The 24,245-nt window shown below is 41.0% G+C and overlaps 1 protein-coding gene and 8 non-coding genes across 10 annotated transcripts in view; 3 read left to right on the top strand and 6 right to left on the bottom strand.

Annotated features, from left to right (window-relative positions):
• The window catches only part of LOC145984546 (glycerophosphocholine cholinephosphodiesterase ENPP6-like), a 149,533-nt gene that overhangs the window by 35,333 nt on the left and 89,955 nt on the right, over positions 1-24,245 (bottom strand). For both annotated transcript variants that reach the window (XM_083118196.1, XM_083118195.1), the window contains exon 3: positions 10,197-10,339. In XM_083118196.1, coding sequence (XP_082974322.1) covers positions 10,197-10,339 — 143 coding nt within the window. The remainder of the gene's footprint in view (positions 1-10,196; positions 10,340-24,245) is intronic.
• Positions 11,925-11,997, bottom strand: TRNAK-CUU (transfer RNA lysine (anticodon CUU)). The gene has a single exon. It is a non-coding gene; the product is annotated as a tRNA-Lys (tRNA).
• On the top strand, positions 16,351-16,432 carry TRNAS-GCU (transfer RNA serine (anticodon GCU)). The gene has a single exon. It is a non-coding gene; the product is annotated as a tRNA-Ser (tRNA).
• Positions 19,561-19,633, bottom strand: TRNAK-CUU (transfer RNA lysine (anticodon CUU)). Its single transcript has one exon. It is a non-coding gene; the product is annotated as a tRNA-Lys (tRNA).
• TRNAK-UUU (transfer RNA lysine (anticodon UUU)) lies at positions 19,959-20,031 on the bottom strand. Its single transcript has one exon. It is a non-coding gene; the product is annotated as a tRNA-Lys (tRNA).
• Positions 20,263-20,344, top strand: TRNAS-GCU (transfer RNA serine (anticodon GCU)). Its single transcript has one exon. It is a non-coding gene; the product is annotated as a tRNA-Ser (tRNA).
• TRNAK-CUU (transfer RNA lysine (anticodon CUU)) lies at positions 23,114-23,186 on the bottom strand. The gene has a single exon. It is a non-coding gene; the product is annotated as a tRNA-Lys (tRNA).
• On the bottom strand, positions 23,512-23,584 carry TRNAK-UUU (transfer RNA lysine (anticodon UUU)). Its single transcript has one exon. It is a non-coding gene; the product is annotated as a tRNA-Lys (tRNA).
• TRNAS-GCU (transfer RNA serine (anticodon GCU)) lies at positions 23,816-23,897 on the top strand. The gene has a single exon. It is a non-coding gene; the product is annotated as a tRNA-Ser (tRNA).

Below are 24,245 nucleotides of genomic sequence, written 5' to 3' on the forward strand. Positions count from 1 at the left end.
CGAAAATCTGAACATTATGCAGAACTTGTAGAAGAACTGCTACTGAGCTTTCATGCAATGGGTTGTCACATGTCCCTAAAGCTTCATTATCTACACAGTCACTTACACTTCTTCCCAGAAAACTTAGGTGCAGTATGAGATGAACATGGTGAACGATTTCATCAGACCATTCGTGTCTTGGAAGAAAGATACAAGGGAAAGTGTGGGATTACTATGTTAGCTGACTATTGTTGGAGCTTGAAACGAGAAAACGAGGGTGCTCAGTACAAACGGAAGCGCCGATAAGACTACCTTGAACATCTTTATACATGTTACTTTATGTATCATCCTTTCCATCCTTGGATGTATGTACATTACTTAATTTGATCTATATTATTACTTCTGATACCTATTGGTGTAATACATAACATATTTTGTTCATAACATAACATATTTTGTTCATAATATATATTTGTAGTTCTTGAATTGATGTTAATTTTATTTAGGCGTTTACATAGGTACCTTTGGCTCAGGGTGGGATAAGGGAGCAGCTTGGGATGTGGGACAGGGGTTGGGCAGGGTATATATTTCAGTACTGGTATTTATGCAGATCGATAGCATTGTCGTCATGTAATCTTTGCTTCTTGTACTGTGAAATTTCAAAAACTAATTACATTTAGTCTCATTCTTCGTTACATCCCATGTCCTGCAGTGCTCCAAATAGCATAGCATTTACATTACATAATAAAATTTTCAAATATTATTTCCCGAAATCGGAGGCTGATACAGGAATTTCAGTTACACCACTGTAATCAGCGTGACAAGTTCTATCGGAAACAGTTGCATTCATTTCGGAAAGAGAAAAAGTTGTAAATTTGTTACACAGTGTAATCTATATTTTGCTCACATGTATCCCTAAATTCTATTGTGTAACTTGTTGAATATTCTAATTTTTTTCCTTGTATTGTAATTTTTTGAGACAAGCATATGTAGGACTTCAGCTTTAATGTGATTTGATTGTATGTTTGTTATTACATGGTCAATTAGGTTTGGTTTGAGTTGCTGTTTTCAGTCCACTTTATGCACAGTAAGGCTAATCGGGACTGGACCTACAGTTTAAAGTGGGATCCGAACCACTTGTGCCTCCACTGGGTATCGAACCCGGGACCCCTTGATGTGGTCAATTAGGGTTTCTGTACTTTCTGTTATTCGAGTTGGTTCTTCAATTATTTGAGTTAGGTTGTTTGACTTCAAGGTATCCAAGTAATGAGCACTGTTTGTGTCTTGTTTTAGAAGATCTATGTTTATATCTCCAACTATTAATAGTTTGTTATGTTTTTTTGTCAGATGGTTTAGCATATTTGGTGATCTGGATACTGCTATAATCATAAATGTATCTAATCCTATCACTAACTTCTAGTATATTTTCCATACAGTATTTGTCAAGGTTTAACACTTTTCTGATATTTTGTACACTACTCTTGATGATGATCACAGTGCCACCACTTTTTTGAATTGACCTGTGGTAAACTGCATGTAGGTCCTCCTCCGTAGCCGAGTGGGTTAAGGCGTTCACTCGTCTTGAGATCGTTAGCTGCGGGACGGCGTAGGTTCGAATCTGGCTCTGGTCGGAATTTATTCGGCCTACGTATAGGGCCGGTGGTAACCCACCATCGTGAGGAAATTGGGGAGCTCCGAGTGAGTGAGCGTAATCCGGTCGCAAAGTCCTACAACGGCTGGGGGTCAGTCGGGCTGACCACCCATCCCCCTAGTCTGGCTGCAGATCTCCATGCCCCCTTGATGGCTTGCGTGGGAAGGAGGCCAGCAGTCGGTAAGTAAGCCTTGGCCTGATATTGGGCTGTTGCGCTATTGGATTATTATTAAACTGCATGTAGATTGTAACCTGTAATTGTGCATAATTTATATTTTTCAGACCTGAGACCATGTTCAGTGACTACAAATATATCTGGTGCACATTCACTTATCATTATTTCCAGTTGGTTAATTTTGTTAGAAATACTCTGTACATTGGTATGGAGAACTATAATCGTTCCTTCTTGGTTTGGCAGCCTGTTTTTATTGGGCACTTGGTTATCATATGTATGCTTATCACTTACCATAAAAAATAGTTTTTTAGTTTACTGGGTGTACACTTCTTGCGTTGAGATGACCATACACTTGGAGCATTCACTTTTTCACTACACTTTCCACTGCTAACTTTGGTGTCATCACTGATTATAGCACAAGCCATGTTTTCAGATTGTACTTCTGCCATTGAAGAATGTGTTTGCTCCTCAATTTCCTCTTGGTTTATGCTATTCTCCTCACTTTCTTCACTTGACTTCCATTTGAGTGGTATGATATGTTGAACTGGGAAGGTAATTCCATTACACAAGTTAACTAAACACCGAGTGATGTAGAGCTTTCCCTTCTTTTAAAATGTAGACCATGTTCTGTGTGTAAACTTCTATTTACCACGTCGAGTTTCAGCAATTTTACATTCCTGAATCGCTTGCACATTGATTCCATTTGATTGTTTACTTCTTTTACTGCACTATTTACACAAGAGATACTTATTAGGTCATGACAAAATGGGACATTGCATACAAAGACATTTGTATGGGTTAGTTGTTTCAAGGTGTGTTTATTTGTGCTTACAACATTTTGACCTTGATTTTTGGACACATCATTTGTACAACTCAGTAATACAGCATAGTCTTCAGATCCTAAGGATTTACAGTCCTTTGCTATTGTGTGAGTTACCTGCTGCATTTCTCCACCTGGTTTCACCATTGCACTACACACTACATTGGTTGAAATACTGTTTACATGAGTAGCTAAATCACGGCCATGACTATCTGCATAGATAAGAATTTTTCTCTTTCGTGAAAGGTTGTTCTTGTTTTGACATCACTTTTGGGGGTTATTTTTCTTGTATTCAGTTTCACTGCATTCTTATGTCTATCTCCCAAAATTAAGACATTGCCTTTGTACCTTTTATTGACTATAGTTTTTTGATCGTATTTATTTGTGTCAGGGGGTTTACTTGTTTTGTCCCAATTTCACTTGATGTGTGAGCCGTTGCAATTGTTATGGGGCAAACTTCTGCATTGTTTAGCACTTCAAACGGGTTTGGATGCACAACTGTATTTGATACACTGTGATTGCCTGCATAGTTGTTGTTGGACAAGTTTATTGCAGACTTCTTATTTATGTTTCGTTTGACCACTTCTGACCATGTACCATGTTCCATCTTCTCTTCTCTTTTCCGGTTTAACAGTTCTAATTTGTCTGCTTCGAGAATTTTTATGATTGCATTTTTTGTTGATAATTCACCTTGCAGTTTTTCTATTTCCAGCTTTGCTTTGTTACAATTACAACAGCCTGGCATTTTTATGATTTTTCCTTAAGTTATACCTAATTTTTACCTGTTGAACACTACACTATGTCCTGAGGATGTTCGTGTCGTCTGTGTGGCAGGTTTTCAGAAGCTTTTTCCTATTATATACAAGTTTTATCCCACGAGCACAGCAGCACGTATAACTCTACTTGATGCCATTTTTTTCTTCTTTTTTTTAGATCTTCTGCAGACCCTGTTTTAAGCCAATTGTGGAAAATTTGAATTGAACATGATGACAAACATTCAAAATGGTAAAACACAATATAAAATCTGACTACATAATAACTTTACATGTAGTTTAAAATTTGTATTATTATTATTATTATTATTATTATTATTATTATTGCATTGTATATTACTAATTAATTCCATGTTTTCCATCATCAAAATGATGAAACATGACTTTTAACATCCCTCACAGGGAAGATTAACTTTCTTGCTCTATTAAGCAATGTTAATTTTTTCATAACTTTCGTTTGTAAGAGGTGATGATTAGTACATTTTCTCCAATTATATCTTCCTATTTGAAGAAAAGCCTCCATGATATAAACTTGGGAAAAATTTCAAGAAAGTTTCTCTCTACTTATTGTATGAATCAGAATTCAAATAATCCTTGGCATGCATTCCAAGGTCAACTAGCACAATTAGCTGAGTCAATTGTTAATGGTGGGAAAGCATGTTCTTCCCACCATAAAGTACTTTAACTTCCATAGTTTAAGTGTTTCTTCATGTCGTATACAATCAATCCCAGCTGGAATTTCCTATTGGTTCCAATTGAAATTTCAATTAGATTGAATTGGTTTCAATTGGAATGAATTGGATTCTATCAGTTTCAATTGGAATGAATTGGATTCTATTGAAATGTATTGGTTTCAATCGGAATCTCAACTGAAACCAATTGGAAAATCAAGACAATTTGCAATTGGTGAATTGTATCCAATTGTAAGTTTGTATATATTGTAGAATCATTATGTTATCAATTCATTTATTGACTCAAAGCATAGGTACTTTGATTCTTGACACCACATTTCCTGTGATTTAGAAGTTCTTTGGAAAAACAGCACACTTGAACTGAATTTGTTCTGAATTCTAATGTATACTACTGCAGTCAGATTTATCTTAACAAATACCTAACAAGAAATCTTTCTTAAGAACCAACTCGACCTTAAAGGAGCTAGTAGTTGGAATAAATGTTTATATTAGTTCTTTTTTTTTTGTAATATGAAATTTCCATGGTTATTCTTATGTGTATGTAATGCAATTGGAAAAATGAGCAATCTTTTGATCAACTAAGTCAACCTCGACAGTGTTTTGTTTGTTTATCACTTTTTCAGGTGTTGTGGGTCAGGTTATTTGTTTAACCTAATTTGTTGCTGTTTTCACATGTAAAGGAAGAACAACATGTCAATTTATGACTAAAGGAACATATTTTTCGATTTTCTATAAGTGTGTTAATCACAATGAAGCTACAGAGTTAAAAACGTGTTCACATATTTGAAAAAGATTTGTATGTGAAAGTTTTCTAAGCTACAAATTCTCAGAGATTTATTTTATTTGTTTTATATGATTTCTCCATTGCATTTACAGTTGTATAGATAAGAATTTTTCATAAGCAATATATTGAAAAGGGAAACAATAAAATAATTTCCAATAGAAACTAATTCATTACAATTGACCAATCGGTTCCGATAGATTGTCTAAAACTCATTTTGGTTATCGGAACGATTTGGAAAAATTTCCAGCTAGGATGTGCCTCTATAGTAAGTTACATTGTATTATAAAGGGTAGTACATACTCACAAGTCTATTTAACCCAAAAAGAAAGCATATGTTGAAACATGTGATCTCATAATTTAATGAAACTTGGTATATATTTAATCCTTCCTTCCTGGCAAGAAAACATTGACAAAACCATTATTTGAATCTATATGTATGTATATATGTGTGAGTGTGTATGTGTGTCTATGAATATCCATCTATATGTGCGTAAGTGCATTGTATGACACTGTATATTGTAAAAAAAATGTGCTCTTACTACAATGCATTGTATTTAATATTTGTACAATTTAAATTTTATGAAATGATATTGTATTACTTACAAAAATGTTAAAATTCATGTAACATTGACGAAACCATGGAATATTGTAATTCCTAAAGGTGAATAAATACATAAAACAAAATCAAACCACATGACATTTTTCATTTCTAGGATATCTGGTTTAAATTTTATAGCATCTCAAACTCTCATAGAATTGTTTCCTTCCATTTTTGAGATATTAATCCTTTACAAACCACTTAATGTTTTTGAAAATGTACAATGTTCTTAATTATATCATTAGTGTATGTGTGTGTGTATTGGTATTGAAGGAAAGGTAGAACCAAGGAAAATTACTTTTCAAATGGACTTGCAGAAAAGGTCTACCTTATCCAGCAATAAAATTGATAGCTTCTTGCATTCTCTCTGTAAATATTTCTCATATTTTCATAACGTCACAGCCAGACAACAATTTTTCAAGTTAATTGAAAATGTATGTATCTATCCTCTCCCCAAATAATTATCGAAGCAAACCTTATAGATTAAAATGTTACTTTCTTTGTCCTTAGTAATTTCTTGATCTGGAGTATCCCTTTGTAGTTATCTGCCATAAATATCATGCTGTTAAATAAATCATGTAGTATTGAAACCAACATAATATTCATTTGAAGGTGCTAGCTTTCTTTGTAGAAATTTGCTTGAGGATATTTTCACTTTCTCTATATTGTGACTTGACTTGACTTAATTCCTGTTGTTCCCTGTGGAACATAGGGCATCAACAAAGCATCTCCACCTGGTCCTACTGACGGCAATTCTCTTCACTGCATTCCAGCTCTTCCCTTCCTCCAAGGCCTCAGCATGAACAGATCTTCGCCACTTCTGTCTAGGCCTCCCTCTTTTCCTTCTTCCCTGTGGGTTCCAGTCTAGTGCCTCTCTCTCGACAGCCTCATTTTCCTTCCTCAACGTATGCCCTATCCAATTCCATTTTCGCCGCTTTATTTGTATGGACACCTCGGTTTCTCCAGATTTTCTCCAAAGTTCTTGGTTTTGAATCACTTCTGGCCAAAAGATATTCAAAATTTTTCTCAGGCAGCGATTGATGAAAGTCTGTAATTTAGAGGTAATTGTTTTTGTTACTTTCCATGTCTCAGACCCATATAACAGTACAGACTTAACATTACTTCGAAAAATACGAAGTTTGGTCTTCATAGATATCTTCTTGTTTTTCCATACTGGATAGAGCCTCACAAAGGTACCATTTGCTTTTTGGATTCGTTGAGAAACATCCTGTGCAGCCCGTCCATGTTTTGCCACCACACTACCCAGGTAAGTAAAGCTATCCACGTTTTCAATAATCTCTTCACCAATATTAAACGGGTCTGTTTTTGTGGAGTTAATCCTCAGTGCCTTGGTCTTCTTGGAGTTAATCACAAGTCCTGCTTTTTTTGCACTTTCTATCAGATCTGCTAGTTTTGTTTGCATATCACCATGTGCTTCAGATAAGAAGCACAAATCGTCTGCAAAATCAAGGTATTCTAATCTGTTATTCAATCCCCATTGGATACCACGTCTTTCCCCTCCTATTACATTTCGCATCACTGCGTCGATCACAATCAAGAACATTGTAGGTGATAATATATAACCTTGCCTCACTCCAGACTGCACATCTATTGGTTCAGATACACGGCCTTCATGTATAACTCTACATGTATGATCACGATAAGTTTCTCGGATAAGATCAAGAATTTTTGTGAGCACTCCATATCGTTTCACTTCCTTCCACATTGCATTTCTGTTGACTGAGTCAAATGCTTTCTCGAAGTCAACGAAAACTGTATAGAGATGAGATGACCATTCTATACATTGCTCCAAAATTATCCGCAAGGTGTTAATTTGATCAATACAAGAGCGATTTGGTCGAAACCCTGCCTGTTTTCTTCTGAGTCTCAAGTTAACATGTTCCTTGATTCTGTTTAGGATAACTCTAGTGAAGATCTTACTCGGAATGGAGAGAAGTGCTATACCTCTCCAATTGTCACACTTTGATGTATCCCCTTTTTTCAGTAGCTTCACCAACAGGCCACTCCTCCAGTCCTTAGGCATCACTCCCTCTATCCATATCTTCTCAAATAAGGGCTGCAACATATTTGCTGTGGTGTTAATGTCACTTTTCATCACTTCCGGTGGTATGTTGTCGATACCAGCTGCTTTACAATTACGTACCTCTTTCAGAGCCTGTTTAATCTCTCCTACTGTTGGAACATCCGTCCTAATTCTTACACTGGGGCCAACATCACCATCATTATCATCTTCCTCTTCCCTCTATCTGAGCATCCACAGAGCGATTAAGGGTTGCAGAGAAGTGCTCCTTCCTACTTCAGTTGGTCCTCAGTATTCGTAAGGAGGGTACCATCTTTACTTCTCACTGGTCGATTTCTCTGCATCTGTTTCCTTGACAGAACTTTTGTGATGTTGTATAGTTCTTTAAGATTCCTCTTTTTTGCTGCTTCCTCTGCCTGCTGAGACAGATTGTCTACCCAGTTTCTTTGATCCTCATGAACACTACTCTTTACTTCTCGATCCTTCTCTGTATACTTTGTTTGCAATTCTGCCTTCCTTGCCCTTGTCCTGCTTGAGTTCATTGCCTCCTTAATTACTTTTTGCTCATTAATTTTTTCCCAGGTCTGCAGAGACATCCAATCTTTTTTCCTCCTATCCTTAAAGCCCAGAACCTTTTCACTTACTTCTGCGAAGGCAGATCGAATTTTTGTCCATTCTCTTTCAATTCTGCTCACTTTAATCGGTCAATACTTGGAACCGATTTCTCAGTTCAATCCTGAAGGTTTCCTGGAGATTCTTATCCTTCAACTTACTAACATCATACCGCTTCCTTGTCTGTTCCATTCTCTTCTTCTGAGCTTGAATTTTCATTTTAAAGTTAGCCACTACCAAATGATGATCACTCCCAATGTCTGCGCCTCTCTTGTTTCTTACATCCTGTAGCGAACGTCTCCACCTCCGTCCAATTGCCACGTGGTCTATCTGGTTTTCTGTTCTATGGTCTGGTGATACCCACGTTACCTTATGGCATTTCTTGTGAGGAAATATAGTACCACCAATAACTAATTCATGGCTAGCACAGAAGTCCACAAAAAGTTGTCCATTCTCATTTCACTCTCCTAAACCATGTTTACCCATGACATGCTCAAGGCCTTTGTTGTCCTGCCCAAGCTTTGCGTTTAAATCTCCTCCAATTATTATGATATCCTTCCTTTTTTGCTTCCTTATTGTTTCATTGAGCTGCCTATAAAACTCTTGTTTATCTTCAGGCTCTGCTACTTCTGTGGGTGCATAACACTGTATCATAACGATGTTTCTGATATTGGTTTTGAAATGTGCCACAATTATCCTCACAGACACTGGATACCATTGAATAAGGCTCCTTTTTGCTTCCTTGTCCATCAATATACCCACACCATCACGGCTCACACCTTCACCCTCAGGTCTTCCGGAATATATGAATGTAACTCCTTCATTCCAAACTCTGACCATCTGACTTCACTTATACCTAGGATGCTCAGACAATAGCTCTTCATGCAGGCCACTGCCTGCCGTAGTTCTCCACTCTCCCGCAGGGTTCTTACATTCCATATTCCAATTCTTGTTGTCCTTTTCAGGCCAAATGTCGTCGTCTTACAATCAGTTCGGCTTCCTCTTGTTGATGCTTCTTTAATAGTGTGATTTAAAGTGTGCGGGTTATTGGCCCACAGCACCCGATCTTGGTGATGAGGCTGCCACCTGAGCCTCCAAGCAGGCTAATTTTCTGTCGGGGTATTTTCCCCTAGTCTTTTAGGATCCCTCCTCTCCACAAGACAGTGGCTTTTTCTCATATTTATACTCAATGAGAGTGAGTGCCTCTTCCGCTAGCTATGCCGTTCCAAAGGTCTCCTTCTCCGCCATAGTTGCCGTTGAGGTCTTCACCATAACCCTGGCAAGGGGCCCTTACAAGGTACTACCAGCCGGTGCCAGCTGGCCCAAGGGTTTTTTTTTAAAAAAAAAAACAGAGGTGTTACTCCTCCTGATTCCTGGTTCTTCCGCCTCCTTCGCCGTTGAGATGGCCATCCATCTTCTTCCGTCATTGGAGCCGTTGACCAGTAGGTTGCTTCTTAGTCTGACTCTTTACCACTAGCCTGTCCAGCATGGGAGACCCTACCAGTAGCTATGCTACCGCTGGTATAGCCTAGTGGATCATCAGAGTATGCAAGCCCCGCCACCAAATACAAGGTCATGCAACCACTAGGTGGGGTCTCTATATTGTAGTAGTAGCAATATATGCTATTAGACTTAGATTTAATAGATTTATTAGTATATTAATACTCTCCTGCATGGTGGCCATGCAGTCTAAGGCATCAAGCGGGTTTGGACTAGGGCTACAGAACATGCTCTGGTTTGAGTCTTCTGGAGGAAAGAATAACATCTTTTTTTCCTGAGATTTTAGCCAGTGTGACAACATGTCACACTGAAACTATTTGGATGATTGCCCACCTCTGCTGAGGCATGTAAGAGTGAGGCCAGCAGTCGGTAGGTAGTCCCTGGCCCTCATGGGCTGTTGTGCCTTGGGTTAACTAAAATATCAATATAAGGAAACAGACATATGGCAGAATTCCCTCAAAGTTTGGAAGGCTATAAAATTGAAAATGGGTGTACTGAAGCAGGCAATATTGACATAGTAATGTGTTATTCACATAAATTCATTTAAAATTTTCATTTGTGACCTTCCTACCTGTTGCTATGGTCATCCAACTTGGACAAGATATTGCTGGGAAGATAGCGTTCATCCATTCTGCTCGAACTCCTTCACCCATAAGTGTGGCAAATCCAGGAAGCCTGTCTAGTGGTTGTTGATGTACATAATCCCATCTGAAGCTGTGGAAGAAAGATTGTGTGTTATCTGTATTGGAAAGACTGGGTGCACATATTAAAGGTCTTTTGCAATTGATTACTGTACAGGTAGGGCAAGATTTAGGGCTAAGCCTAGTCTACAAGGAAGAAACTCGATTTTTGTCTTCCTAATAATATTGCCTAAGTGGCAAGTGGCATGTGTCCACCACTTACGGCACTGATGTAGTTGATTCTTGTAAGGAAGATGACCAAAGTAGTCAGTCCGTGGCTGTTTTCCTTTGCTTCTGCACACATTTTCCCAAGTGTTTTCTACAGCCATTGACAGCAATGTGTGGCAATGCCGAAAAGATAGCCCCAAGATATTATTCCCATCCCTATATTAGGGTTCAAATCCCATCCTCGTCGCTACAAATTTTCTTCTCACTATCAAGGATATTATTGATTTCTTATAGTAGAGAATTCCCGCTCCATGGCCATATGGTCGAAGGTCACTAATGCTACGGAACTAGCTCTCGTTCAAGTGTCCTGCGGAGAGACCTTAGCAACTTTTAATCTGAGATCTCGGCCAGTGTATGGGACCGGTGGCCACCCACCATTGAAAGGAAATTGGGGAGCTACGAATGAGTAGCGTAACCCGGTTTTGTAAAACCTACAACAACGAGTGGAATTTCGTCGCGCTGACCACAAGTAACCTCTAAAGTGATGCCAAGGCAGCTCGAGTGTAGGCGAATCTTCGCAATGTGGATGAAAAGAGAAGGTGAGAGAATCGGGCCAGTACGCTATTTTGTGGAAGCTCTGGTGATTTGTGGAAGCCCTGCGTTCGTGCTTTACTGGACAAGTAGTTTGTTAACTTTGGCTTTCATTTACGATATCGTCCACCCGCAACCGCGAAAGAATAGCCGGCTTTACCCTGTAAGTAGAACTTTTTCTCTTGTTTTTTCCACGCCTAGGCCAGTATCGACCGTGTGGCAGCATCCCTCCGAACACCAACCACCTTTGAACAAGATGCGAACCACTATGTGCCTCCATCGGATACATGGCTATTTGTTTTTAAAAGTGTTGGATTAGTTGTTGAGAAGAATTTATTGTAGATACTGTTGCATAAGGCATAATAAATATATTGAAAAGAACATGTATAGTTAAGTATTAAATAAACAAATACGCACAATAAACGTTTCTGTAACAATAACACTTAAAGTATATTATTCATAAGGTTATAATTTTTCGTAATTAAAACCGTAAATATATAATAACATGGTCATGTATCTTATTAGAGCGCCAAAATTCCATCTCTCCCTGGTGAGAAGTCTTATCTTGAGCCGCCCCTGCATAGTAAGTAGTTGCGATAAAGGTCATTGTTACGAATCAGAAGGCAATGCAATGTTCATCTTATTTAGAATCTTCAACACACATTTACATAAGACATCTTACTCCCCCTCCCTTGCATGCAAATGACGATACTGAGATAGGTGTTTGACACTTACATTTTACTCGAGTCTACAAGTGGAATGGATTAAAGACAGAGATTTGGATATTCTGCGCGTCAACAAAGCTTTCAAATACGCTACTTTGACCCTCTGTAGCTATTGTAGTGTCGGAAAAGAAAAGTCGCCCAACGTGGGGCTCGACCCCACGACCCTGAGATTAAGAGTCTCATGCTCTACCGACTGAGCTAGCCGGGCTTACACATACACTATGGCAATAGTTGGTCATACCTCGACATAGCATTGTGGCAGAACTAGACGGATTTTCTTGAGCTAAGGTGTGATAATTTTCTACAATTGATTAGATTAAATTAGATAGGCACGTTCAATTTTAAGACTCAATGGTAATTATTAATACTATTATTTTCGAGTCTGTACTACAGTAGATTAGGAAGAACGGGACTGTGTTCTTAAATATATTCGGATCATAATACAATATATTCTCCAACATTACGAGACAGCATTGCAAGTATTTTGGAGAAATAAATGATGAATCATTTTCCAAAAAAAGAAGTGTTTGACACGCCCTGACAGAGACTCGAACCCTTGACCGTTAGGTTAAAAGCCTAACGCTCTACCGACTTTTTTTTTTTTTTTTTTTTTTTTACCAAAAAGGAAAGCCCCTTAAGCGGAAGCTTCCCCCATCACATTCACTCATATCATTTCATTCACATTTCTATTTCAGGACTTTTTCAGGACAGACAATCACAAATACCCATGCCTTACCCGGGACTCGAACCCAGAACCCCTGGCGTTGTAGCGCGCTCTGCTAACCACTTCGCCACGGAGGTCGACACCACTTCGCCACGGAGGTCGACAACTGAGCTATCCGGGCACATAACATCATTTTGTTACAATATGCGGTCGGGCAGTACGCTATTTTGTGGAAGCTCTGGTGATTTGTGGAAGCCCTGCGTTCGTGCTTTACTGGACAAGTAGTTTGTTAACTTTGGCTTTCATTTACGATATCGTCCACCCGCAACCGCGAAAGAATAGCCGGTTTTACCCTGTAAGTAGAACTTTTTCTCTTGTTTTTCCCACGCCTAGGCCCCTATCGACCGTGTGGCAGCATCCCTCCGAACACCACCCTTGAACTAGATGCGAAACACTATGTGCCTCCATCGGATACATGGCTATTTGTTTTTAAAAGTGTTGGATTAATTGTTGAGAAGAATTAATTGTAGATACTGTTGCATAAGGCATAATAAGTATATTGAAAAGAACATGTATAGTTAAGTAAGTATTAAATAAACAAATACGCACAATAAACGTTTCTGTAACAATAACACTTAAAGTATATTATTCATAAGGTTATAATTTTTCGTAATTAAAACCGTAAATATATAATAACATGGTCATGTTTCTTATTAGAGCGCCAAAATTCCATCTCTCCCTGGTGAGAAGTCTTATCTTGAGCCGCCCCTGCATAGTACGTACTCCCTCTGTCCCATAATTATAGTCCGGTATGCCAAAATGGTAGTACAGGAATTACAGACGAAGAGACAGATGGAAAGCACACGCATGAGGAGAGGCACAGTAGATCAGTCTTCAAGATTGTGAAGGGGAACAACGTGACCTTATCGCAACGAGGAACAAATTCCGCCCAGACGATTACCCAAAGGGGGAGTTGGGTTGCAACACACCGGTGTGGCACTGTATGCAAACCGGTCTAGCAAGGCACGCTGCAAATCGTAAGTAGAGCACTCCTTCAGTGAGTACGTGTGAGAAGAACAGCCATGAACACACAACCCATGATAAGAAGCGACAGTGCTAGCAAGAACCTCACGGACAGTGAACGACAGGCATGTACGAGTTTCTGTTGGAAAACAGTAGGGCTGGCGTAGTGAAGAAAGGTGCCATGACAAGTGCGGCCGAGAAATTTTATGTAAGAACGAGAACAGCACGTCGCATTTGGCAACAGGGGCGGCAATCGTTGAAAAATGGGGCATACAATGATCAGAGTGCATACGAATGCGCTGAAGCCATTATTGACTGATAGCAACAAGACGGAACGTCTAAAATTTCCCTTGTCAATGGAAATCCGAAGTTCAACATGATGATGGAGACAGTTCATGTGGATGAAAAATGGTTCTACCTGATGAAGGGCGGTCAGAAATTGTACTTACTGCCAAACGAACCAGACCTGCAGCGAACATGTAAAAGCAAATCGTTTATTCCCAAGATCATGTTTCTGGCTACCGTCGCCCGGCCTCGTTGGAATAGATGCACAATGGCCTCGTGGACTGCGCGCAGGGAGAATCCAGGTGTCCGTTCAGCAGGACAATGCGCGTCTGCATATCGTTCCCAATGACAGCGCCTGGATGGATGCTGCAGCGGCCATTGGATCTCGTATGCCAACCTTAAAACAGTCCGGACATGAATGTTTTAGATCTGGGGTACTTCCTGGCAATTCAGTCTCTCCAGCATCAGGCAGCTCCACAAACTATTGATGAGTTGATCGCCGCCGTTGAAACATCTTTCTCTGATCTGACACGCGACAAGCTCAACAACGTCTTTCTCACTTTGCAGTCCTGTCTCATTGAAATTATGCGCGTCCAAGGTGTGAACAACTGCAGGATTCCCCACATGCAAAAAGCACACTTGAACCGCCGCAACGTCCTGCCATCTCGCTTGGAGTGTCCTCGGAACATTTACGACGAGGCTACAGCAGCACTTCAGCACTAGATCTAGCTCGTAGATGATGGGATGACAACCTTCCTGGACCAACAATCTCTCTCGTCTTGATGTTTTATTTTGTCGAACTTCTTGGTCACTTTGTATTGATCCTGGATTGATAATTTTTATTTATGTGCTTTAGGATACTTGATTTGCCAATTTGTACTGATCCTTGAGTAATAAAGTTGTGCGACTCATTCTCGTTTTTCGTTTTCTTCTTCTGTATACACCAATGTCACAGTTTGAATATCGGACAATTATTATGGGACAACAAAAAAAGGTGTACCGGACAATAATTATGGGACAGAGGGAGTAGTTGCGATAAAGTTCATTGTTACGAATCAGAAGGCAATGCAATGTTCATCTTATTTAGAATCTTCAACACATATTTACATAAGACATCTTACTCCCCCTCCCTTGCATGCAAATGACGATACTGAGATAGGTGTTTGACACTTACATTTTATTCGAGTCTACAAGTGGAATGGATTAAAGACTCGAACAGACAGAGATTTGGATATTCTGCGCGTCAACAAAGCTTTCAAATACGCTACTTTGACCCTCTGTAGCTATTGTAGTGTCGGAAAAGAAAAGTCGCCCAACGTGGGGCTCGAACCCACGACCCTGAGATTAAGAGTCTCATGCTCTACCGACTTTTTTTTTTTTTTTTTTTTTTTTTTTTTTTTTTTTTTTTTTTTTTTTTTTTTTTTTAAGGAAAGCCCCTATGCGGAAGCTTCCCCCATCACACTTCATTCACTCATATCATTTCATTCACATTTCAATTTCAAGACTTTTCAGGACAGACAATCACAAACATCCATGGCCGAGCCGGGAATCAAACCCGGGACCCCTGGCGTCGTAGCGCGATGTGCTAACCACTCCGCCACAGGGGCCGCATTAGATAGGCACGTTCAATTTTAAGACTCAATGGTAATTATTAATACTATTATTTTCGAGTCTGTACTACAGTAGATTAGGAAGAACGGGACTGTGTTCTTAAATATATTCGGATCATAATACAATATATTCTCCAACATTACGAGACAGCATTGCAAGTATTTTGGAGAAATAAATGATGAATCATTTTCCAAAAAAAGAAGTGTTTGACACGCCCTGACAGGGACTCGAACCCTTGACCGTTAGGTTAAAAGCCTAACGCTCTACCGACTTTTTTTTTTTTTTTTTTTTTTACCAAAAAGGAAAGCCCCTTAAGCGGAAGCTTCCCCCATCACATTCACTCATATCATTTCATTCACATTTCTATTTCAGGACTTTTTCAGGACAGACAATCACAAATACCCATGCCTTACCCGGGACTCGAACCCAGAACCCCTGGCGTTGTAGCGCGCTCTGCTAACCACTTCGCCACGGAGGTCGACACCACTTCGCCACGGAGGTCGACAACTGAGCTATCCGGGCACATAACATCATTTTGTTACAATATGCGGTCGACTTCATAAATTTCATGAAAACACTTCAGACAGACAGGCATCAAAGGACCATTCTCTTTACTCACTCTTACAAACAAAAATGGAAACCAAATTATTTTTTAGAAAAGTATCCACAAAGATTTTACACAACAAACCTTTGAGATTCGAAGCTGAACAATTTACAGAAATACCCATTACGATACCTCTGGCAGCATCAACGGACGAGGTGGCGTCGACCTCCGTGGCGGAGTGGTTAGCAGAGCGCGCTACAACGCCAGGGGTTCCGGGTTCGAGTCCCGGGTAAGACATGGGTATTTGTGTGTGTCCAGATGATAAGAAACTGAGAAACTGTAAAAATTGAAAAATGTAAAAGTGAGAAAACGTGTGAATGGTGGGGAATACCTCCGTGTAGGGGGTATTTCCTTTTATAAAAAATAAAAAAAAAAAAAAGGTGGCCGAGTGGTTAAGGCGTTGGACTGCTAATCCAATGGGCTCTGCCCGCGTGGGTTCGAATCACATCCTCGTCGCTACAAATTTTCTTCTCACTATCAAGGATATTATTGATTTCTTGTAGTAGAGAATTCCCGCCCCGTGGCCATATGGTCGAAGGTCACTAATGCTACGGAACTAGCTCTCGTTCAAGTGTCCTGCGGAGAGACCTTAGCAACTTTTAATCTGAGATCTCGGCCAGTGTATGGGACCGGTGGCCACCCACCATTGTCAGGAAATTGGGGAGCTACGAATGAGTAGCGTAACCCGGTTTTGTAAAACCTAAAACAACGAGTGGAATTTCGTCGCGCTGACCACAAGTAACCTCTAAAGTGATGCCAAGGCAGCTCGAGTGTGGGCGAATCTTCGCAATGTGGATGAAAAAAGGAGGTGAGAGAATCGGGCCAGTACGCTATTTTGTGGAAGCTCTGGTGATTTGTGGAAGCCCTGCGTTCGTGCTTTACTGGACAAGTAGTTTGTTAACTTTGGCTTTCATTTACGATATCGTCCACCCGCAACCGCGAAAGAATAGCCGGTTTTACCCTGTAAGTAGAACTTTTTCTCTTGTTTTTCCCACGCCTAGGCCCCTATCGACCGTGTGGCAGCATCCCTCCGAACACCACCCTTGAACTAGATGCGAAACACTATGTGCCTCCATCGGATACATGGCTATTTGTTTTTAAAAGAGTTGGATTAATTGTTGAGAAGAATTAATTGTAGATATTGTTGCATAAGTCATAATAAGTATATTGAAAAGAACATGTATAGTTAAGTAAGTATTAAATAAACAAATACGCACAATAAACAATAACAATAACACTTAAAGTATATTATTCATAAGGTCATAATTTTTCGTAATTATAATAAATCCGTCGCGCAACAGCCCATGAAGGGCCTAGGCGTACCTACCGACTGCCGGTCTCCCTCCCACGCTTTCATTCGTCACCTCTAATCGTGGAGATCTTCAACCGGTATTGGAATAGTCGGGGGGTTGGCCCGACGTATCCCTAGCCGTTATAGTAGGTCTCCGTGACCGGATTACGCTCACTCACTCGGTGCTCCCCAATTTCCTCACGATGGTGGGTTGCCACCGGCCCTATACGTAGGCCGACTAAATTCCGACCAGAGCCGGATTCGAACCTACGCCGTCCCGCAGCGAACGATCTCAAGACGAGTGAACGCCTTAACCCGCTCGGCTACGGAGGAGGACAATTTTTCGTAATTAAAACCGTAAATATATAATAACATGGTCATGTTTCTTATTAGAGCGCCAAAATTCCATCTCTCCCTGGTGAGAAGTCTTATCTTGAGCCGCCCCTGCATAGTACGTACTCCCTCTGTCCCATAATTATAGTCCGGTATGCCAAAATGGTAGTACAGGAATTACAGACGAAGAGACAGATGGAAAGCACACGCATGAGGAGAGGCACAGTAGATCAGTCTTCAAGATTGTGAAGGGGAACAACGTGACCTTATCGCAACGAGGAACAAATTCCGCCCAGACGATTACCCAAAGGGGGAGTTGGGTTGCAACACACCGGTGTGGCACTGTATGCAAACCGGTCTAGCAAGGCACGCTGCAAATCGTAAGTAGAGCACTCCTTCAGTGAGTACGTGTGAGAAGAACAGCCATGAACACACAACCCATGATAGGAAGCGACAGTGCTAGCAAGAACCTCACGGACAGTGAACGACAGGCATGTACGAGTTTCTGTTGGAAAACAGTACGGCTGGCGTAGTGAAGAAAGGTGCCATGACAAGTGCGGCCGAGAAATTTTATGTAAGAACGAGAACAGCACGTCGCATTTGGCAACAGGGGCGGCAATCGTTGAAAAATGGGGCATACAATGATCAGAGTGCATACGAATGCGCTGAAGCCATTATTGACTGATAGCAACAAGACGGAACGTCTAAAATTTCCCTTGTCGATGGAAATCCGAAGTTCAACATGATGATGGAGACAGTTCATGTGGATGAAAAATGGTTCTACCTGATGAAGGGCGGTCAGAAATTGTACTTACTGCCAAACGAACCAGACCTGCAGCGAAAATGTAAAAGCAAATCGTTTATTCCCAAGATCATGTTTCTGGCTACCGTCGCCCGGCCTCGTTGGAATAGATGCACAATGGCCTCGTGGACTGCGCGCAGGGAGAATCCAGGTGTCCGTTCAGCAGGACAATGCGCGTCTGCATATCGTTCCCAATGACAGCGCCTGGATGGATGCTGCAGCGGCCATTGGATCTCGTATGCCAACCTTAAAACAGTCCGGACATGAATGTTTTAGATCTGGGGTACTTCCTGGCAATTCAGTCTCTCCAGCATCAGGCAGCTCCACAAACTATTGATGAGTTGATCGCCGCCGTTGAAACATCTTTCTCTGATCTGACACGCGACAAGCTCAACAACGTCTTTCTCACTTTGCAGTCCTGTCTCATTGAAATTATGCGCGTCCAAGGTGTGAACAACTACAGGATTCCCCACATGCAAAAAGCACACTTGAACCGCCGCAACGTCCTGCCATCTCGCTTGGAGTGTCCTCGGAACATTTACGACGAGGCTACAGCAGCACTTCAGCACTAGATCTAGCTCGTAGATGATGGGATGACAACCTTCCTGGACCAACAATCTCTCTCGTCTTGATGTTTTATTTTGTCGAACTTCTTGGTCACTTTGTATTGATCCTGGATTGATAATTTTTATTTATGTGCTTTAGGATACTTGATTTGCCAATTTGTACTGATCCTTGAGTAATAAAGTTGTGCGACTCATTCTCGTTTTTCGTTTTCTTCTTCTGTATACACCAATGTCACAGTTTGAATATCGGACAATTATTATGGGACAACAAAAAAAGGTGTACCGGACAATAATTATGGGACAGAGGGAGTAGTTGCGATAAAGTTCATTGTTACGAATCAGAAGGCAATGCAATGTTCATCCTATTTAGAATCTTCAACACATATTTACATAAGACATCTTACTCCCCCTCCCTTGCATGCAAATGACGATACTGAGATAGGTGTTTGACACTTACATTTTATTCGAGTCTACAAGTGGAATGGATTAAAGACTCGAACAGACAGAGATTTGGATATTCTGCGCGTCAACAAAGCTTTCAAATACGCTACTTTGACCCTCTGTAGCTATTGTAGTGTCGGAAAAGAAAAGTCGCCCAACGTGGGGCTCGAACCCACGACCCTGAGATTAAGAGTCTCATGCTCTACCGACTGAGCTAGCCGGGCTTACACATACACTATGGCAATAGTTGGTCATACCTCGACATAGCATTGTGGCAGAACTAGACGGATTTTCTTGAGCTAAGGTGTGATAATTTTCTACAATTGATTAGATTAAATTAGATAGGCACGTTCAATTTTAAGACTCAATGGTAATTATTAATACTATTATTTTCGAGTCTGTACTACAGTAGATTAGGAAGAACGGGACTGTGTTCTTAAATATATTCGGATCATAATACAATATATTCTCCAACATTACGAGACAGCATTGCAAGTATTTTGGAGAAATAAATGATGAATCATTTTCCAAAAAAAGAAGTGTTTGACACGCCCTGACAGGGACTCGAACCCTGGACCGTTAGGTTAAAAGCCTAACGCTCTACCGACTGAGCTATCCGGGCACATAACATCATTTTGTTGCAATATGCGGTCGACTTCATAAATTTCATGAAAACACTTCAGACAGACAGCCATCAAAGGATCATTCTCTTTACTCACTCTTACAAACAAAAATGGAAACCAAATTATTTTTTAGAAAAGTATCCACAAAGATTTTACACAACAAACCTTTGAGATTCGAAGCTGAACAATTTACAGAAATACCCATTACGATACCTCTGGCAGCATCAACGGACGAGGTGGCCGAGTGGTTAAGGCGTTGGACTGCTAATCCAATGGGCTCTGCCCGCGTGGGTTCGAATCCCATCCTCGTCGCTACAAATTTTCTTCTCACTATCAAGGATATTATTGATTTCTTGTAGTAGAGAATTCCCGCTCCGTGGCCATATGGTCGAAGGTCACTAATGCTACGGAACTAGCTCTCGTTCAAGTGTCCTGCGGAGAGACCTTAGCAACTTTTAATCTGAGATCTCGGCCAGTGTATGGGACCGGTGGCCACCCACCATTGTCAGGAAATTGGGGAGCTACGAATGAGTAGCGTAACCCGGTTTTGTAAAACCTACAACAACGAGTGGAATTTCGTCGCGCTGACCACAAGTAACCTCTAAAGTGATGCCAAGGCAGCTCGAGTGTGGGCGAATCTTCGCAATGTGGATGAAAAGAGGAGGTGAGAGAATCGGGCCAGTACGCTATTTTGTGGAAGCTCTGGTGATTTGTGGAAGCCCTGCGTTCGTGCTTTACTGGACAAGTAGTTTGTTAACTTTGGCTTTCATTTACGATATCGTCCACCCGCAACCGCGAAAGAATAGCCGGTTTTACCCTGTAAGTAGAACTTTTTCTCTTGTTTTTCCCACGCCTAGGCCCCTATCGACCGTGTGGCAGCATCCCTCCGAACACCACCCTTGAACTAGATGCGAAACACTATGTGCCTCCATCGGATACATGGCTATTTGTTTTTAAAAGTGTTGGATTAATTGTTGAGAAGAATTAATTGTAGATACTGTTGCATAAGTCATAATAAGTATATTGAAAAGAACATGTATAGTTAAGTAAGTATTAAATAAACAAATACGCACAATAAACGTTTCTGTAACAATAACACTTAAAGTATATTATTCATAAGGTTATAATTTTTCGTAATTAAAACCGTAAATATATAATAACATGGTCATGTTTCTTATTAGAGCGCCAAAATTCCATCTCTCCCTGGTGAGAAGTCTTATCTTGAGCCGCCCCTGCATAGTACGTACTCCCTCTGTCCCATAATTATAGTCCGTTATGCCAAAGTGGTAGTACAGGAATTACAGACGAAGAGACAGATGGAAAGCACACGCATGAGGAGAGGCACAGTAGATCAGTCTTCAAGATTGTGAAGGGGAACAACATGACCTTATCGCAACGAGGAACAAATTCCGCCCAGACGATTACCCAAAGGGGGAGTTGGGTTGCAACACACCGGTGTGGCACTGTATGCAAACCGGTCTAGCAAGGCACGCTGCAAATCGTAAGTAGAGCACTCCTTCAGTGAGTACGTGTGAGAAGAACAGCCATGAACACACAACCCATGATAGGAAGCGACAGTGCTAGCAAGAACCTCACGGACAGTGAACGACAGGCATGTACGAGTTTCTGTTGGAAAACAGTACGGCTGGCGTAGTGAAGAAAGGTGCCATGACAAGTGCGGCCGAGAAATTTTATGTAAGAACGAGAACAGCACGTCGCATTTGGCAACAGGGGCGGCAATCGTTGAAAAATGGGGCATACAATGATCAGAGTGCATACGAATGCGCTGAAGCCATTATTGACTGATAGCAACAAGACGGAACGTCTAAAATTTCCCTTGTCAATGGAAATCCGAAGTTCAACATGATGATGGAGACAGTTCATGTGGATGAAAAATGGTTCTACCTGATGAAGGGCGGTCAGAAATTGTACTTACTGCCAAACGAACCAGACCTGCAGCGAACATGTAAAGGCAAATCGTTTATTCCCAAGATCATGTTTCTGGCTACCGTCGCCCGGCCTCGTTGGAATAGATGCACAATGGCCTCGTGGACTGCGCGCAGGGAGAATCCAGGTGTCCGTTCAGCAGGACAATGCGCGTCTGCATATCGTTCCCAATGACAGCGCCTGGATGGATGCTGCAGCGGCCATTGGATCTCGTATGCCAACCTTAAAACAGTCCGGACATGAATGTTTTAGATCTGGGGTACTTCCTGGCAATTCAGTCTCTCCAGCATCAGGCAGCTCCACAAACTATTGATGAGTTGATCGCCGCCGTTGAAACATCTTTCTCTGATCTGACACGCGACAAGCTCAACAACGTCTTTCTCACTTTGCAGTCCTGTCTCATTGAAATTATGCGCGTCCAAGGTGTGAACAACTACAGGATTCCCCACATGCAAAAAGCACACTTGAACCGCCGCAACGTCCTGCCATCTCGCTTGGAGTGTCCTCGGAACATTTACGACGAGGCTACAGCAGCACTTCAGCACTAGATCTAGCTCGTAGATGATGGGATGACAACCTTCCTGGACCAACAATCTCTCTCGTCTTGATGTTTTATTTTGTCGAACTTCTTGGTCACTTTGTATTGATCCTGGATTGATAATTTTTATTTATGTGCTTTAGGATACTTGATTTGCCAATTTGTACTGATCCTTGAGTAATAAAGTTGTGCGACTCATTCTCGTTTTTCGTTTTCTTCTTCTGTATACACCAATGTCACAGTTTGAATATCGGACAATTATTATGGGACAACAAAAAAAGGTGTACCGGACAATAATTATGGGACAGAGGGAGTAGTTGCGATAAAGTTCATTGTTACGAATCAGAAGGCAATGCAATGTTCATCCTATTTAGAATCTTCAACACATATTTACATAAGACATCTTACTCCCCCTCCCTTGCATGCAAATGACGATACTGAGATAGGTGTTTGACACTTACATTTTATTCGAGTCTACAAGTGGAATGGATTAAAGACTCGAACAGACAGAGATTTGGATATTCTGCGCGTCAACAAAGCTTTCAAATACGCTACTTTGACCCTCTGTAGCTATTGTAGTGTCGGAAAAGAAAAGTCGCCCAACGTGGGGCTCGAACCCACGACCCTGAGATTAAGAGTCTCATGCTCTACCGACTGAGCTAGCCGGGCTTACACATACACTATGGCAATAGTTGGTCATACCTCGACATAGCATTGTGGCAGAACTAGACGGATTTTCTTGAGCTAAGGTGTGATAATTTTCTACAATTGATTAGATTAAATTAGATAGGCACGTTCAATTTTAAGACTCAATGGTAATTATTAATACTATTATTTTCGAGTCTGTACTACAGTAGATTAGGAAGAACGGGACTGTGTTCTTAAATATATTCGGATCATAATACAATATATTCTCCAACATTACGAGACAGCATTGCAAGTATTTTGGAGAAATAAATGATGAATCATTTTCCAAAAAAAGAAGTGTTTGACACGCCCTGACAGGGACTCGAACCCTGGACCGTTAGGTTAAAAGCCTAACGCTCTACCGACTGAGCTATCCGGGCACATAACATCATTTTGTTGCAATATGCGGTCGACTTCATAAATTTCATGAAAACACTTCAGACAGACAGCCATCAAAGGATCATTCTCTTTACTCACTCTTACAAACAAAAATGGAAACCAAATTATTTTTTAGAAAAGTATCCACAAAGATTTTACACAACAAACCTTTGAGATTCGAAGCTGAACAATTTACAGAAATACCCATTACGATACCTCTGGCAGCATCAACGGACGAGGTGGCCGAGTGGTTAAGGCGTTGGACTGCTAATCCAATGGGCTCTGCCCGCGTGGGTTCGAATCCCATCCTCGTCGCTACAAATTTTCTTCTCACTATCAAGGATATTATTGATTTCTTGTAGTAGAGAATTCCCGCTCCGTGGCCATATGGTCGAAGGTCACTAATGCTACGGAACTAGCTCTCGTTCAAGTGTCCTGCGGAGAGACCTTAGCAACTTTTAATCTGAGATCTCGGCCAGTGTATGGGACCGGTGGCCACCCACCATTGTCAGGAAATTGGGGAGCTACGAATGAGTAGCGTAACCCGGTTTTGTAAAACCTACAACAACGAGTGGAATTTCGTCGCGCTGACCACAAGTAACCTCTAAAGTGATGCCAAGGCAGCTCGAGTGTGGGCGAATCTTCGCAATGTGGATGAAAAGA

Source organism: Lepisma saccharinum, chromosome 2 (assembly GCF_977018435.1).
Source record: "Lepisma saccharinum chromosome 2, izLepSacc3.1, whole genome shotgun sequence".
Classification (NCBI taxonomy): Eukaryota; Metazoa; Arthropoda; class Insecta; order Zygentoma; family Lepismatidae; genus Lepisma; species Lepisma saccharinum.